The 17,168-nt window shown below is 28.4% G+C and overlaps 2 protein-coding genes across 2 annotated transcripts in view; both read right to left on the bottom strand.

Annotated features, from left to right (window-relative positions):
• LOC111688862 (serum response factor homolog) overlaps nucleotides 1–17,168 on the bottom strand; it is a 307,273-nt gene that overhangs the window by 4,742 nt on the left and 285,363 nt on the right. The window lies entirely within an intron of this gene.
• Nucleotides 3,983–4,712, bottom strand: LOC111687627. The gene is made up of 2 exons (XM_023450080.2): nucleotides 4,586–4,712; nucleotides 3,983–4,529 (listed from the first exon to the last, which is right to left on the bottom strand). The coding sequence occupies exons 1-2, from the start codon at nucleotides 4,603–4,605 to the stop codon at nucleotides 4,184–4,186; spliced, it is 366 nt and encodes a 121-aa protein (XP_023305848.2). The 5' UTR covers nucleotides 4,606–4,712; the 3' UTR covers nucleotides 3,983–4,183.

Genomic DNA, 17,168 nt, shown 5'->3' with positions numbered 1-17,168 from the left:
TTTGCTATAAAATGGTGCAATAAATAATATTTAAAGCCTCATTTTGTAATAAAACTCCAAAAAGTGAATTTTTTCCCCATATAAACGTATTTACGAAAATTGGCGGCGATACAGTCTTTTATTTGACGTTAAAGTACAGAATAATTTCACTATTAGAAGTTGATCCGAGAGAAAGTCTATTTTCGACCCAACCTAATATAGATATGCATTTAAGTGGTTTTCTGGACAGAACCTATGAAGCTATGATCAATTGTGGACTTATCGAATTTTTACAGTTACTTTTCTGTACATATATGTAATATTTTATAACCTTCACCTTCGTGACAAGTGTATACATAAGTTTGACCTTCCGTTTGTAACTTCTATTATATAATTTTCCGACCCTATAACGTATATATATTTTGGATTCTTATGGATATCGAAGTCGATTTAGCCATGTCCGTCTGTCTTACTGTATATCTGTGTGTATGTTGAAATCAGTTTTCAGAAGTCCCTAGATATTCGCAAGATACGATTTTTCAATTATTCTATCGGAAATACGATCGAATAGCACACAAATAACGGAGATATGAGTAAAATCCGAGACCATCAAAAATTTAGATTTTTTATATTCGACTATGCCCAATCTTATATACCCACCGGTCCATTCCACTGTATGCAGTAAGTGGAATGGACCGATCCTTTATAAAATTCGGTTTATAGAAGATTTTTTCTTGTAAGAAACTTACTTATAATGAATTTCTGCGCTAAACTCGTATTTTTAATGGGCGTAAAATTTATTTTTCGAGGGGACCATATATGATGGGAAGGGTCAATGCTCATAAAATTTGGCAGAGAGAATTTGGATCATATAAAACTTATTTCTGTCGAACTTCATTACTATAATCGCATTTTTAAAATTTCAACCTACTAGCTCTTTACGTTCGGACTCTATCGTGCTTTCAACAGACAGACAGACGGACATGGCTACATGGAAACTTTTTCTATATTTTTACAAACGGACTCAAAACCCAAAACTTTAATAAACAATTTTATAATTTTTTAAGAATTTTATGTGTATATAACCTTATTCACCCAAATTAATAACATTTCATGAATATAATTAATTTAGTTTTAAAAAAATATAACAAGATTAAAGTATTTGGTTTTCTGTTACTGACAAAACAATGGAAACTTTGGTATTATCTTATCAAATTTTTTAATATTTTTGAAAGTGTTGATTTATATCTTAAATATTAATCCCAGATCAACAAATATTAGGCAAATATTTGAAAATCGTTTCTCATTATGCTTTATAAACCGGAAATCTAGCAATTTTAATTAATGACATGAGGTCCAATACAAGTGGACCTCCTGAAAACAGCTTTAACGGGCATAACTGCTTTACATGTACGAGTATATCGATGAAATTCGACATAAATAAGTTTTATATGAGCCAAAATCTTTCTATAAAATTTTTTGAGGATCAGTCTATAATTGACCCTATCCCCCATATAAGTTTCTCTTCAAAAAATGACTTTAACACTCATTGCTGGCCCAAAAATTCGAGTGTAGCGATAAAATTCGGTATTTAAGTTTCTTACGAACCAAAACCTCTGTACCAATTTTTCATAGGATCGGCCCATAAATAACCCTACCCCCCGTATAAGGTCCCCATCAGAAAATGATTTTTACACTCATTACTGGCCTAAAAATGCGACTATAGCGATGAAAATCGGTATAAGTAGATTTCGTACGAACCAAAACATTTTATTCAATTTTTTTAGGGTCTGCCTATAAATGACCCTACCACCCATATAAGGTCCCCTTCAGAAAATGACTTTTACACTCATTACTGGCCCAAAAATGTGAGTATAGAGATGAAAATCGGTATAAGTAGATTTCCTACGAACCAAAACATTTTATTCAATTTTTTAGGGTCGGCCATTCTTTGATGATGATGAATGACTTCAAAGCTCATTACTGGCTAAATATACAAAATCTCTTTGCCAGCATTTATGTGAATAGGTCCATAATTGACCCTACTTCCCCTATTGGGTTCACTTCAGGAAATGGCTTTAAACCTCACTAATGTCTTAAAAATAGGGTGAAGCGATAAAATGCGACGCACGTAACTTTCTTACGAGCCAAAACCTCTATACCAATTTTTTTTTGGATCGGCCCATAAATGACCCTTGCCCTGTAAAAGGTCCCCTTTGCAAATGACTATAATGCTCATTACTGGCTTAAAAATATGAATGTACTGACGAAATTTGACACACATTAGTGTGTCTTTACTATATTACTTTATATTAAAATCGGCCTACAAAAAGTAATAAGGATTTAAAATCAACTTTAGAAAATTTTCTGAAGAAAATTACGAAAGTTGCTGTACATCGCTGAAAATCGACATAAAAACATTTATACTTAGAAACATAGTTCTTCATTCCGAATTTAATGAGGACTGAGCTATAAATGACCATATCCCCTATAAAAGATTTCCTTCAGGAACGAGTTTTTTTAAATTTTGCATAAACAGGTTCTATACGAACGAAATCTGTGTACAAAATTTTATGAGTATCGGTTCATAATTTACGCATTTAAAGGTCCTCTTCAGAAAATTACTCATACGTTCACGGTTAAAAATTAATATTTTGTTAGTTTAAAAGAGCTCGATCCATAATTGGCTAAAGCCTATTCCAAATATCACCCTGATGTTTATAGGGGAGCATTCCTTTTACGGTATACGGTTTGATGGTGGGTATATGAGATTCTACAATTTTGAACCTATAAACTTGAAATATTGTAATATGAATTAGGATAGGCACATAAAAGGGGACTTTTTGGTACTTTCTCGTTTTTAAAATGGTATTTTTGAATATTTGAATATATATTAAGTATATTGAGCCTAGAAACATGAAATAAGGTATGTATGTAGACAACCTATAAAAGGGGATTTTCGGTACTTTTTCGTTTTTCAAAAGACACGTTTAGAATTTACTAAATAGTGAACCTAGAATCATGAAATTAGGTTTATGGAATCGGAATCAGGTGAAAACCCATAAAAGGGAACTGTTACTTACTGTTACTTTTTCGTTTTTCAAAAGGGTCTTTTTGAATTTCCTATAATTTTGAACATAGAAACATGAAATTATATATTTAGAGCCGATTATAAGATAACCTATAACGAGGGATTTTTTGTTATTTTTTTTTTTTTTCAAAAGGAACTTTTTGAATTCTCTATAATATTGAATCTTGATATGTGAAATTAAATATGTAGAGTCGGAATTAAGTGAGAACCCATAAAAGCGAACTTCTTTCTACTTTTTTGTTTTTTAAAAGATTCTTTTTGCAATTTCCTATAATATTGAATCAACACGCAGAGAAAAAACATAGTTTGACATGGTTACAGTAACTAAACTGTGCTCACTGTAATAATATATTGTTATCAATATATTTTATATTTTTTATTTTTATTCTTTCTTTTCATGTTCATGCTCATGGCAATTATAAATTTGAGTAAGATTCACTGAAAAATAATAATTTTTTCAATAACTAAATAAAGGTAACAATAAAAATATATTATGTTACTTACAACCAACTTACAAATAAGCATTATATGTTAAGTTTCTATATTTTATGTAACCATTATGTGATAACTTTGTTGTAACTTTAGCCACGTACCTGACACATATTATTTTGTGTGTTGTTTTACGCGACAACAAAATTAGTTGAAATATATATATATAAATATATATATATATTATATATATATATATATATATATATTATATATATATTTATATATATATATATATAATATTATAATATATATATTATATATATATATATATATATATATATATATATATATTTATATATATATGTATATGTATATATATATATATTATATATATATATTATATATATATATTAATATATATATATATTATATATATATATAATAATATATATATTATATATATATATATATGCAATCACACAAATATTCTAGTGACAAAAATCTATCTCTACAAGTTCTTACTATTATTGACAAATTCTTTGACACTGTACAATCATTACTTTCATCCATGATAATTGAAAAATAATTATGATGACAAAAATTACTTATTCCTGTGGTGTTTTCCGGACCAATTACATATGTAATAATAATTTGTGCTTTATGGCGATTAAGTTAAAACTTTTATGTTATTTGTGAATCTGTAATACCGTCTTTTATAATGTTATTTAAATGATCTAGTATAGTAAATGGCAAATTGTGTTCTAATATTATTTCTAACTTTTTTGCAAGATCATTGTTGACAAAACGTGTGCTTTCTAAAAATGTATTAATTTTTGGTGTGTTCTTGGCAATTTGCAACTTTTTGATATGACATTCTCGGCTTGCATGTCGCTGTATGTGGCTCAATCCTCCTACAATACTGATGTTGAATATGGTACACTTTTTGCCATTTGATTTATCATTTGATAGCCACGGAAACTTTTCTTTCCATTCTTCTCGAAACCCTGCTCCATAAATTTTAGGCTTTCTAAAAATAAATAAGCTTTATAAAACAATAGTATAACAAATTAATAATTTATTTACCCAGTGGAAGCAGCTTCCATTTTTTTCAACTGTGGCGCACTATTTCTTTTCGTTGTTTTCTTTTTTACATTAATAGTTTTTTATTTACTCTTCTGGTGATGTGCAAAACATTTTCATTAGTGATGAGTAAAATTAGATAACTTGTCATCAACTACAACTTTGTTTCAATAACGTAGGCAATGTTGACAATATTTTAATATTTTATAAGGTACTAAAAAAATCGTGTTAGAAATAAAGCAAGAAAAAAGTACTAAAACTGTGATGGGGGTACTACGGTATTTCTGGGTAATAAAAAGTACTGAAAAAGTACCAAAGTACTGAATTTTCCATGCCTGATATTAATATCATTTAAATCAAATGTTAACATTATCTCAGATGATAAGCTTTACAGTAAACAACATTGCAGAAACAAGACTTTGTGATCTGTAAATAATGTTATCGTTTGTACTTATTCCTATTCTCTTCACTTCTATCTGGTGACGTCACAGCTGTCTCATAAAATGTGCAACTCTTTTTCTTCCGGATGTTAGTTCCATGCAGTGTTGCCACTTTGGTTATTATTAACCAAAATTGGTTATTTTTATTTTGCATGTGTACATGTGAATTATTTTTTCGTTTTGGTTATTTTTTGCAAACAATTAAACTAAATGCTGTTTGCTTTTATTCCAAAAATAAAATTAAAAAAAACTTCTCTAGTTTTAAATCAATTATGTAAATATACATATCGACCTGTGGAATTTTTTTTTACTACTCGATGTTTTTTATTACTGCAATTTGTACATCTACTGGTTATACTTATGTATGTGCACAAAGGTATTTTTCGATATCTTAATTGGGTAGGATTTAGCAAAAGTACCTATGAGTTTTCCACATATTAAATGAGTTGATTAAAATCATAACAACACCGTAATATTATTTATTATATTTATATTTAAAATATTTATTTACACTAGTCAATCTAACACCGTGAATAATGAATCCTCTCTCTCCTTTTGGTACATCAATGAACTTAAAATCACTTTTTGGGTCGATTCAAACTCGTCCTTCCTTCTATTAATATTTCTATTGGAACTTTTTATGTAAATAACTCGCGATACTTATATAAAAAAATTTGGTGGGAATAGTCTACGTACTTAAGTAGTAGATTATTTCCTCCAAATTAAATTAAAAATTTAAAGTATAATTGCAACTTCTATACCTATTTGAAATTTTGCATAAACAAATACTGTGCTAATTTGCCGAAATTCTAAGATAAATGATTTAATAAGAATAAATAAAGTATTTTCTGCTAATTGATGCAAGAATAGTATCACAATATCTTTTAAGTATTATTCAACTGGTATTTTTAAGTAAATGAAAATGAAATTGTATTGTATACAAAAGTTGTAATAACATCTAAACTCGTACGACGAACAATAATCGTGATATGTGCAAAGATGTGATACTCATGACCTTTGACTTCTATTATCTCACCATGACTTTTAGTTCTTTATTTACATTTTCTAAATTATGTTTTATACTAGTTTTTTATTTTACCGTCTTAAATTCTACATTTCTCGGGGGAGTTTTCCCGTTTTTCCTACCGAGCGCGTCCCCGGCATTTGTTAACGAATCTGCGAATGTACTGCAATATAGCAACAAAATTCAACATAATCAAGGTTTAAAGGAACTAAAATATCTCTGTCAGATTTTATGAGAATTTGTCCATAATTGACCATACGTCTCATACAAGATTCCGTACAGAAAATTACTTTAACGCTCATAACTGTCTTCATAATACCAGTTTAGCGGCGAAATTTAACATAGTTCCACTTCAGAAAATAAATTTGTTATTTTAATGTCCAAATGTAAACATAAAACAAATAAAAATAATTTTGTTTACTTTTTTCTTAATTTGGTTATTTTTTATTCGAATTTTGGTTAGAAAAAAATTTTGTTGTGGCAATACTGCTTATGTTAGATAATATACGGTACTCCTATTTTTTTGAACAGTCGTAATCGGATTGGATTTCGAAAAAAGTGAATACCAAAAAAACTAATGAACCTATTTACAAAATTTTACATATTTCTATTTTAAATTAAGCTGCAGAATTATTTTTAAGTCTCACTCCTATTTTTTGAACACAGCTGTATATTCTGGATCATTATCGAAGTCTTATCGATTTAGCTATGACCGTCTGTCTGCCTAAATCACGCTCACGTTTAAACTAAGCAAAGGAAGTCAGCTAAATTCACCGATAATATTTAATATTATCCTAAGCAGTTTGGTATTGAAAATTATTGTAATCTCTTATTAAAAAGCAGTTATTTTATATTTAATATAAAATTCGTAATCAAATTTATTTAAGACACAAAATACAAATTCTATTGTAACGATATTTTTAACACACTGAAAATTTCTGACAAAAATATTTCTACTACAAATTCTCTGATTGCTTTGTTTTCAACAATAATGAGCAAAATCTGTTCACACCGGGTACACCATACATTCGTTTCTACACAAGAGCTTAATCCCTGCTGAAAATTGCCACATCTGTCCAAAATTTCATATACCTCCAATACAAAAGTACATATTCCCGGAAAATGGGGTTTTGTTAATAACTTCTTTCACAATGCCGATATTTTCACAAAATTTTACAAATTAAAATCTTATGCCAATAGAATTCATTCAGAAAAAAAAATTTGTGGATCGGTCCATAATTGGATATAGCTCCCATACAAGGTCCCCTCCCGAAAATCACTTAAACGCGTATAACTCATTACTAATTTAAGATATCCATATAAAATTTAGTATAAGTATTGCTCATATAAATATAAATATCACTATGAAAGATTTTTCGGATCGGTCCATAATTGGGCATAGCTCCCATGCAAGATCCCCTCCCGAAAATCACTTAAACGCGCATAACTCATTACTAAATTAAGATATCGATATAAAGTTTGGAACAAATATTGCTCTTATATACGTAAAAATTACTATGAAAGTATTTTCGGATCGGTCCATAATTGGTCATAGCTCCCATCAAGGACCCCTCCCGAAAATCACTTAAACTCGCATAACTTATTACTAAATTAAGATATCGATATAATATATTTGGTATAAGTATTGTTCATATGCATACAAACATTACTGTGAAAATTTTTTCCGATTGGTCCATAATTGGTCATAGCTCCCATACTAGGTCTCTCCCCGAAAATCACTTAAACGTACATAAATCATTACTAAATATCCATATACAATTTGGTACAAGTATTGCTCTTATATACAGTAATATTATCATGAAAGTTTTTTTTTTGGATCGGTTCATAATTGGTCGTAACTCCCGTACAAGGCCCCCTCGCGAAAATCACTTAAACGCCATAACTCATTGAGTCATTCCAAAATTTATCGACCAAAAAAGGCAGTTTTAAAATTTTAACATCTTCGATTTTTTTTTTTTTTTTTTTTTTTTTTGATTTAGTTTAGTTTAGTTTAGTTTATTCATTCTTATACAGAATCCTAGCCAAAGGCCATAATCGGATCCAATAACACTACTTAATTAGACAACATTCAATTTTAATAAAATAACAATAATAATAAAAGTAAATAAATAAAGAATATAAATTAAAGTTAAAAAAATGTAAAAAAAATAATTATAATAATAATATAGGACATTTTAGCATATAATGAGATGAGCTGAATGAAGTATATGTAAATTTTATATTTAATGGTGTATATAAATAAAATCTAACAAGCAGTCTTTTTTAAAGCAAAAAAAAAAAAAAATACTAAATTTAAAGTTAATACAAATAGAAATCAACAAGCATATGGACAAGGTATCATTTAAACAAGTTATTCAACGCATATATATCAATAATTATAGAGTTTTAAGTATTTGAAAACAATTACCAACAAAAAAAATTTAAATCACTCAGTTAAATATCATTAACAAATTACTCCTTATTAACAAATCATTTCAACATTAAAAAAAAAAAAAAAAAAAAATTACAATAAATTACCTATAAATGCTCATTTCCTTTTTTTTTCAAAAACTAACAACAAAAAAAACTAATTTAAGACTTATATAGTTTTCTTCATTATTTTAATAACACTAGATTAAAAAATAAGAAAACAATAAGAAAACAAACAAAGACACAATTCACAATCTCCAACTCTGACTTTTCACAACATTAAGCATACATATACAAATATTAAAAGAAAATGTCAAAAAAGAGAAGAAGAAGAAAATTCCCTCCTTTTTTTTTTTCCTAGCAATCTAACGTTCCGCCATTTTCAAAAATTTCATTAGTTAATAAAAAAAACTTTTAATTAATTGTAAATGTTTGCCAAATATAAGAAAAGTGTTTCAAGTTATTTGTTTTAAGTGCCTTTTTTGCATAAAAATATACATAACATAAATGTTAAAAGTGATAAAATTAAATCACAAATGAAAAACATATTTAATTCATATTTGGGATTAATGAAGAACATATACGTATAAAATATGTATAAAATACAAAAATACAAAAAAAAACGTGAATACAAAAAAAAAAAAAAAAGTTACTACCAGGAACAATTATTTACACAAAAGACTGTTTAAGCTTTTTTTTATAAGTGCAAACGGAAAGATTGAATTCTCTTAATGAAATGGGCAACTTGTTAAAATCCCTAGATATTCTAACTAAAAACGAACGTTCTAAAATTGACGTTAACATAGGAATTTTTAACTGTTTATTTCTAATAGATCTACCAAATTCAAATAATTCAACCAAATATTGTGGATTTTTTAACTTATAAACTTTATAGAAATGTAATAAGCATCTAAATTTTATAAAATCTTCAAAAGTAAAACCTAAAAATTTTGAAACATAACATGAGACATGCTGGCTTAACTTAAGAGAATAAAGATATCTCATAACTCGATTGAATGCCAATCGAACTCTCTTAATTATATAGCCTAACGTTCCAGAGTAAACTTCCAACCCATATAAGAATATTGGCATTATTAATCCATGAATAACACGTTCCTTAATATAAAACGGTAAAAGCAGATCTAAGCTATACAATTTACGAAGCATAAAATTAACCTTAGAAATTACGGAATTAACATGACTATCAAAAGTCAATTTCGTGTCAATAAATATACCAAGACATTTAATTTTGTCAACAAATTCAATAAAATTATTATTTAAAACAATAGTGAAGTTATTATTACCACTATCACCAAATAGCATCGCTTTAGTTTTGAAAGGATTAACAGAAAGACAATTATCAGACATCCAGTTACATAACAAATCAACAGTATGATCAATTGAGGCTTGTAAAACTTCAGGAAACATCGAATCACCTTTAAAAAGAAGCTGCACGTCATCAGCAAACGAAAAAGGCTGGCATATACTCGGTACATATATTCTGCTCTTAAATACGGTTTTTACGACGTATAAATTGGATCCATTACTTATACGGTTCATATATTATGGGCTCCTAAAGTTGGGCATCTCGCGTATTTTTGTGGAAAATTAGCAATGTTGACGACTTAATTACTTTGGAACCCGTTATTATTACTTTTGCGTAAGAAGTTATCAAGAATGCGTATGAATGAAGGTGACAATGTGACTGCTTATATAATGGCTTTTGAGAATTTGATTCGTCAGTTGAAGATGGCTGGTGCTACAATTGAAGAGGCTGATTTATTGGCACAATTCGTTTTAACCCTTCCGGAAAAATTTGATCCATTGGTAACAGCATTACAAAATGTTGAAGATGGTAAGCTGTCGTTTGACTTAGTTAAGGAGAGGTTAATGTCAGAAGAAGCCAAATTGTCAGACAGAAACGAAGAAGATATTGAACAAAGAACAGCTTTTGTTGGTAAGAAGTTCCATAAGTTCAAGAAATTCAATGGTAAGTGCTTCAAGTGCAACAAATTTGATCACCGGGCAAAAGATTGTAGAAGTGCTAATGCTCAAGTTGCTAATAAGGGTGTCTGCTTCATGGTTGGCGGTAATAATAAACAAAGATGCAATGATCAATAATAATAAACAAAGATGCAATGATATTCAAGTTGGATTCAGGTGCGAGTGATCATTTGTCAAATGAAAAGTGGTGTTTTAAAAATTTAAAAGAATTGAAAGAACGAGTTGAAATAAATGTAGCCAAGAATAAAGAATTTATTGTAGCAAAACATCATGGAGAGATTAACGGCCTTAGTAATAAAGGGGTTCAAATATCTATGGAGGATGTACTGTATGTCCCTGATTTGCGAGACAATTTGCTGCCTGTTAGTAAACTTACTAATGCTGATTTAGAGGTAAAGTTCATTAATGATAAAGCAATTATAATAAAAAATAAGTGATTGCTACTGCAAAATTATGTGTAAATTTATATGAACTGGCGATTAATATAAATAATTCATCTGCGTTATTGAGTAATTCAAATGATGCTGTCCTATGGCATCGTAGACTTGGACATGTTGGTCTTCAGAAGTTAGAAAAAGCGAATCTTATAAGTGGACTAAATCTTAAATCAAAATCTCTTGGATTTTGTGATATTTGCGTTGAAGGTAAGCAATGTCGAGAACCATTTGATGACACACGCATAAGAGCGAAAAGGGTGCTGGAAAGGATACATTCTGATGTTTGTGACCACATTAGTCCAAGTTCATGGAACGGATGTAAATACTTTGTCAGTTTCATAGATGATTTTACACATTTTTCCATAATATACCTGATGAAGAAGAAATCGCAGGTTTTCAAATATTTTCAAGAGGATGAAGCACTTGTTACAAGTAAGTTCAGTGGTACCTCTATTTGAAATCTTAGAATTCATCAAGGCAGAGAGTACCTATCTACTGAACAATCTAACTGGTACAAAAGAAAAGGCATACAAATAGAGTCTACGGTAGCTTATGCGCCTCAACAGAATGGTGTGGCAGAGAGGTTAAACAGAAAAAGTAAGAACAATGTTACTTGAATCAAAAGCTCCTAAAACAATGTGGTCTGAAGCAGCTCTTACTGATGTTTATTTAATAAATCGATGTACTACAAGAAGTCTTGAAGATTTAAAAACTCCTTCGGAGTTGTGGGAAGTCGTCAAACCGAAATTTGATAAAATTAGAGTTTTTGGTTGTAAAGCATATGTATGGATTCCCCACCAGTGTCGGAAAAAGCTTGATGATAGAGGCAAGAAGTCCGTGAAGATTGGATATGCACCGTATGGTTACCGGTTTTGGGATTTAGAGAAACAAAAAGTGATATTATATATATATATATATATATATATATATATATATTATATATATATATATATATATATATATATATATATATATATATATATATATATATATATATATATATATATATTATATATATATATATATATATATATATATATATATATATATATATATATATTATATATATATATAAATCCCACAACCGGTAACCATTCGGTGCATATCCAATCATCACGGACTTCTTGCCTCTATCATCAAGCTTTTTCCGACACTGGTGGGGAATCCATACATATGCTTTACAACCAAAAACTATATATTTGGTACTTTTTGAAAGCGCTATTTTTCTGCAGCAAATGAATGCAGATTTGAATCGCTTGAGTTTTGTGATATGTAGATTAAAATACAGAACATTTTGTAAACATAATTCTCGAAAAAGTATATTTCTAAGCAAAAAGGGGAATAATTGTATTCTTTATAAGTACTTTCCACTTAGGTAAAATTTATTCCACCTTTGGTACTTTTCTCTTTCTTTTCATTTCTCCAAATGATACTCTTTGTATGTTCTTTAGTATGAATTCAAAACAGATGATTATTAAACATACATGGTCCTAATTGAATAAGATTCTTTAAGAGAAAACTTTTTATCGCATAAATTGTACTTTTTTTAATTTTCTAAAATATTCAACTTTTAACATTTATTTTAACATAGGTCTTGTCTGAATAATATTCTGTAAGAGGGGACTATTTGGTACTTTTCTATTCTTCAAATGGTACGTTTTTATAATGGTTAACCGGAACACACACAGTTATTAAATGAGAATTTATTGAGAGAGATTTTTGTACTTTTTCGTTTTTCCGATGGTTCTTTTTAATATTTTTACGATATTGAACATAGATATTGAAAATAAAATTTAAAATGTAGGGACCTTAGTGAATGAGCATCTACTGATGGGAACTTTTGGTACTTTTTCATTCATCAAATTATATTTTTTGAATTGTATATAACACCGTCCAACACCATTTTTCACACACGAACCAAACCATATACATACGAAAGAACATAATTTATATGGTATAACTGCGTACTCAGTTTTTCATTTTCTGATCGTTTATCCTTTTAAAAGGACTTTAAAATTTGAGGTGCATACAATTTTCAAAAATTTTTATAAAATATTTTAAGCCACACTATTATAACAATATGGGTATCAAACTAAAGAGGACAATTGCGGTATTTTTATGTCGTATTTTGTTTTATTTTTTAAGAATAAAAAGATGTAAAAAATATCCTTATAAAAGTTTATACTTTATTATCCTTGAAATTTTATACGAAATTGTTCAACAAAAAATATTTATAATAAAGACATTAGAATGGAGTACAAATTTGGTCTTCATAGCTCCATTTATTTAATTTTTATAATATTTTTTAAATATCTCAATAAATTAATTCATAAAATTTTCCCCTCTAAAAATTTCAAAGTCCTTTTTTTGTTTAAATATTATGTAGAAAAATAAGAAATTTGTTATTGTGGAACCGAGTTTCTTTATCTCTATGATAAAAAGTTAAAAAAGTGTTAAACAAATATGCGCCATCATAAGCAGGCCTTTAATATGTATATTATAAAATTAAGAGGAGAGATTTATGTCTACATAAATAAACGTTTTTATGTAGCTTTTCATCGCGATATTAATGTTTATATTAATTATATTATATTTTACATGTATATTTATATTGCACTTATCATATTATCCTGAAGTGGATTTCAGAATTCAGAACATGCATGTTTTAATCACTAAACCGTCATAATCATACGAAATAAAATTTTTTATATTTTAAGACCTATTATCTCAACCACCGGTTATGTTTAATTGGTAGATATTTTGTCTGAAAACTTTAATTAACGTTAGGGTAAAAAATTAATAGAAATTGGGATAATGGGGGTAGGTAATTGGTATAAATAATAAATTAAATTAAACAAAATATTCTCAACAAAAATTTTTTTATTTGAATACATCTTAACTTTTATTTTTTTTACAAAGAACTAATAAAGATAAAAACATGAAATTTGGGAGTCTGCAACTCCATATTTGTAAATATAACATATTTTTTTTCTAAAAAAACTGACTATAGAAAATAAGGATATTAAAGGATTAAAATTTAAAAGGATATTTTTTTAGTTTTTTTATTCTAACATTTTAAAACCATTTTATTTTTAAAAATACTGTTATTCTCCTCTTTCAATCGATACCTTTATTGACCTACTAGACCAAACCGAATTTAAGCTAAATATAATTATACTTACTCTTCCTTTTAAACTTTAAAGTCCTTTTAAATGAAGAAACGATCAGAAAATAAAAAAAACAAAAATGTAGTTTAACTATATCAAGTATGTAGTTTCCAACGTATATGATCTTGCTCATGTGTGCAACAATTTTTCCCAATTTGTTGTACGGTGTAATATTGAACACAGAAACATAAAATTTTTGATTAAATGATAATCTAATAGAGGTATTTTATAGTACTTTTCTTCAAATATTACTTTCGAAATTTTTTATAATTTAGAAGATAAATGAATGAAACTAAAAATACAAGCTTTTTACTGAATGCGAATATAATATTCACGTGATATTGTACGTATAAAAATAAAACATTAAAAAAACAAAATTTTGTATGTATTTTATTTAAGTTAGGGTAGCGAAGCACCCAGGGTATGCTAGTTACTAAATAAAGCTATTGATACAAAATTTGGCACAAATATTAGTTTCTAGTGTCCGACCGAAAGTTCGGGTACGGGTTCGGAATTCGGTAAAAAGTGAGGTTCGGTAAATGTTCGGTGTTCGGCGAAATTTTGACCGAACACCGTACGCCGAACTTTTTATAAAATGTTTATTCATCATATTTTTACATCATCAAAAAGTTTAAAAAATGCTGAAAATTTGTTTACAGAAGTTATCATACATCCTGGCTGTACAATAAATTTCAAAAAAAAAAATTTAACTGTTCATTTTTTTGGCTGATTTGGAAAACAGTTGATTAAATCATCTAGTTTCGACTATAAATCTTTTATCTCATTTATAAAAATTGGAATTTTCTAGGTCCTTATTCTTAAACGATCTAGACATGTCAGTCTGTCAGTATCTTAAAAGAACGATAGGATCTAACTATTGTTGCAGATTGATTGGTATTCAAAATAATCAAAATCGGTTTACATTTCGACATGGCCTCGCTTTAGAAAATGACTAACGTTCATAACAGGCTTAAAAATACTAGTATTTTTATTAAATTATACTTAAAATTTTTTATGAAACAAAATTTCATATAAATCGGCAAATTGAAATTTGCGAATTCTGTTAAGTACTGTATTATCTTTATATTATATACATTTTTTTATTTTTTTAGAAACTGTAATTTTACGGATTCGATAAAATTTATTTTGATTTCGATACACATTTAAAACGAAATTTTGATAACCTTGGGTCATAATATGATAATGTATAACAATATTATGATAAATACAAAAATATCATGATACAATATTTTGGCGGTATTTAATCATAAGATATTTTAAAATTGTTACAATAACGATAATATGTTTATACTACAATCATAATTTGAACCACAGCCATGTTTTTCTCTGCGTGCTCTTACAGAGAATTATATCATTGTCAATGAATCGTTATAAACCAAAATAAAGGTATTGAGATATATGCATTTCAATTGCTAATTAAATTCCCTGTTCAAAAAATGGATGTTCATATTTTGTTTTTAATTGTTATAAATTTATTACTATTTAATCATAAATGCGTTTTTCATTTAAGAAAAAAGTTCGATATAACCGAACTTTGAAAACCGAACAGAGTTCGTGTTCGACCGAACTTTCAAACTTACCGAAGTTCGGGTTCGGTGTTCGGTACCGAACGAAATTTTGAGTTCGGTCGGACTCTATTAGTTTTGTATACAAAAATATTATTTCAAGAATTTTGTTTTTGTTTTTCCTTATGTGTGTATAGATGTCTGTTGTTTTAGATGCCTTGTAAATTTTGTTTTTTATTTCGTTTAGCATTGTTGTTGTTCATTTTGTTTTTTAAAATTTATAAAACTAATATGTTTAAAATACACTATGGCGAAGGGTATATAAGATTCGGCACAGCCGAATTTAGCACTCTTACTTGTTCTTTTTAATTGCGTTTGCAATTTCTAAAACAAAGCGACATCAACCTATTTTGTTGAATGCTGCCAACCAACTAAATAAAATATTTGTATTTTTGACGCTCTTCTTGAGAAGTTCGTATACGTGTAACGTGCTGTATACATGTAAACTGCCGAAAATCTTCGTTTTCAGCACAATACTAAAGCCGACTGATGTAGAGCATTTGGAGATGACAGTGAAACTCTGTAGCACTTTATTTGCCACTGCATGGAATTCGTCGAAGTAAGATCCAAGTATCTTGGAAGTGATCCGGAAATAACCTTGCTGACTAACACTAATTGGAAGTTTCTTAGGAAATACGTTCAGGAAACTGATTTTCTTATCACTGAAAAATAACTCATTTAGTTTCCTTTTTTCCCGATAAGGAGCGCACAACAGGCCCGATAGTGGCCTAGATGTAGTTCTTCGAATTTGATGCAGTATACATACTACTATCAACCTTACCTAATGAGTTATTTGCGTTTAAGTGACTTTCGGAATGGGACCTTGTATGGGATATATGACCAATTATGGACCGATCGAGAAAAAATTTAACAGTAATATTTCTGTATACAAGTGCAATACTTGTACCAAGTATTGTACGGATATCCTAATTAAGTAATGAGTAACATTTCTTCCATTGTGTTTTTTCGGATTTTTTCATGTTTGTTGTTCTCTAAAATTCATAAGATCCTTATTTTCGTTTTTGAGCTTCTTATGACATCATTCCTATTGGTAGAGATACGTGGTTTATAATATCGGCACCATTAACTAAAATTTTGTGCACGATAGCACAATATACAGTTATTTTCCGATTTAACGACCATTCAATTCTACGAACATCGCATTTAACAAATTTAGCAAATTTTTCCTATTGACTACCTTAAATAACGAACAAAACTTGTTTTTTGTACTCTGTTTAACGAACTAATAAAAATATTATTTAAATTAAGATAAAATGACATTTATTAAAAATAACAAATAACCTAAGTTGTAGCAAGCGGTGCTTTTATACCCAAAACTGTAACTCATATGGGATTCGGTCCATAATTGACCTTACCCTCCATATTAGGCCTCCTTAAGAAAATTACTTCAACGCTCATTACTCGCTTAAAAATACGAGTATAGCGATGAACTTCGAGAAATAACTTTAAAGCTCATGACAGAATTAAAAATACAGCG

The sequence above is a fragment of the Lucilia cuprina genome, chromosome 6 (genome assembly GCF_022045245.1).
Source record: "Lucilia cuprina isolate Lc7/37 chromosome 6, ASM2204524v1, whole genome shotgun sequence".
Classification (NCBI taxonomy): domain Eukaryota; kingdom Metazoa; phylum Arthropoda; class Insecta; order Diptera; family Calliphoridae; genus Lucilia; species Lucilia cuprina.
The sequence above is the reverse complement of the archived record's forward strand: the minus strand, read 5'-3'. Positions and strand labels throughout refer to the sequence as shown.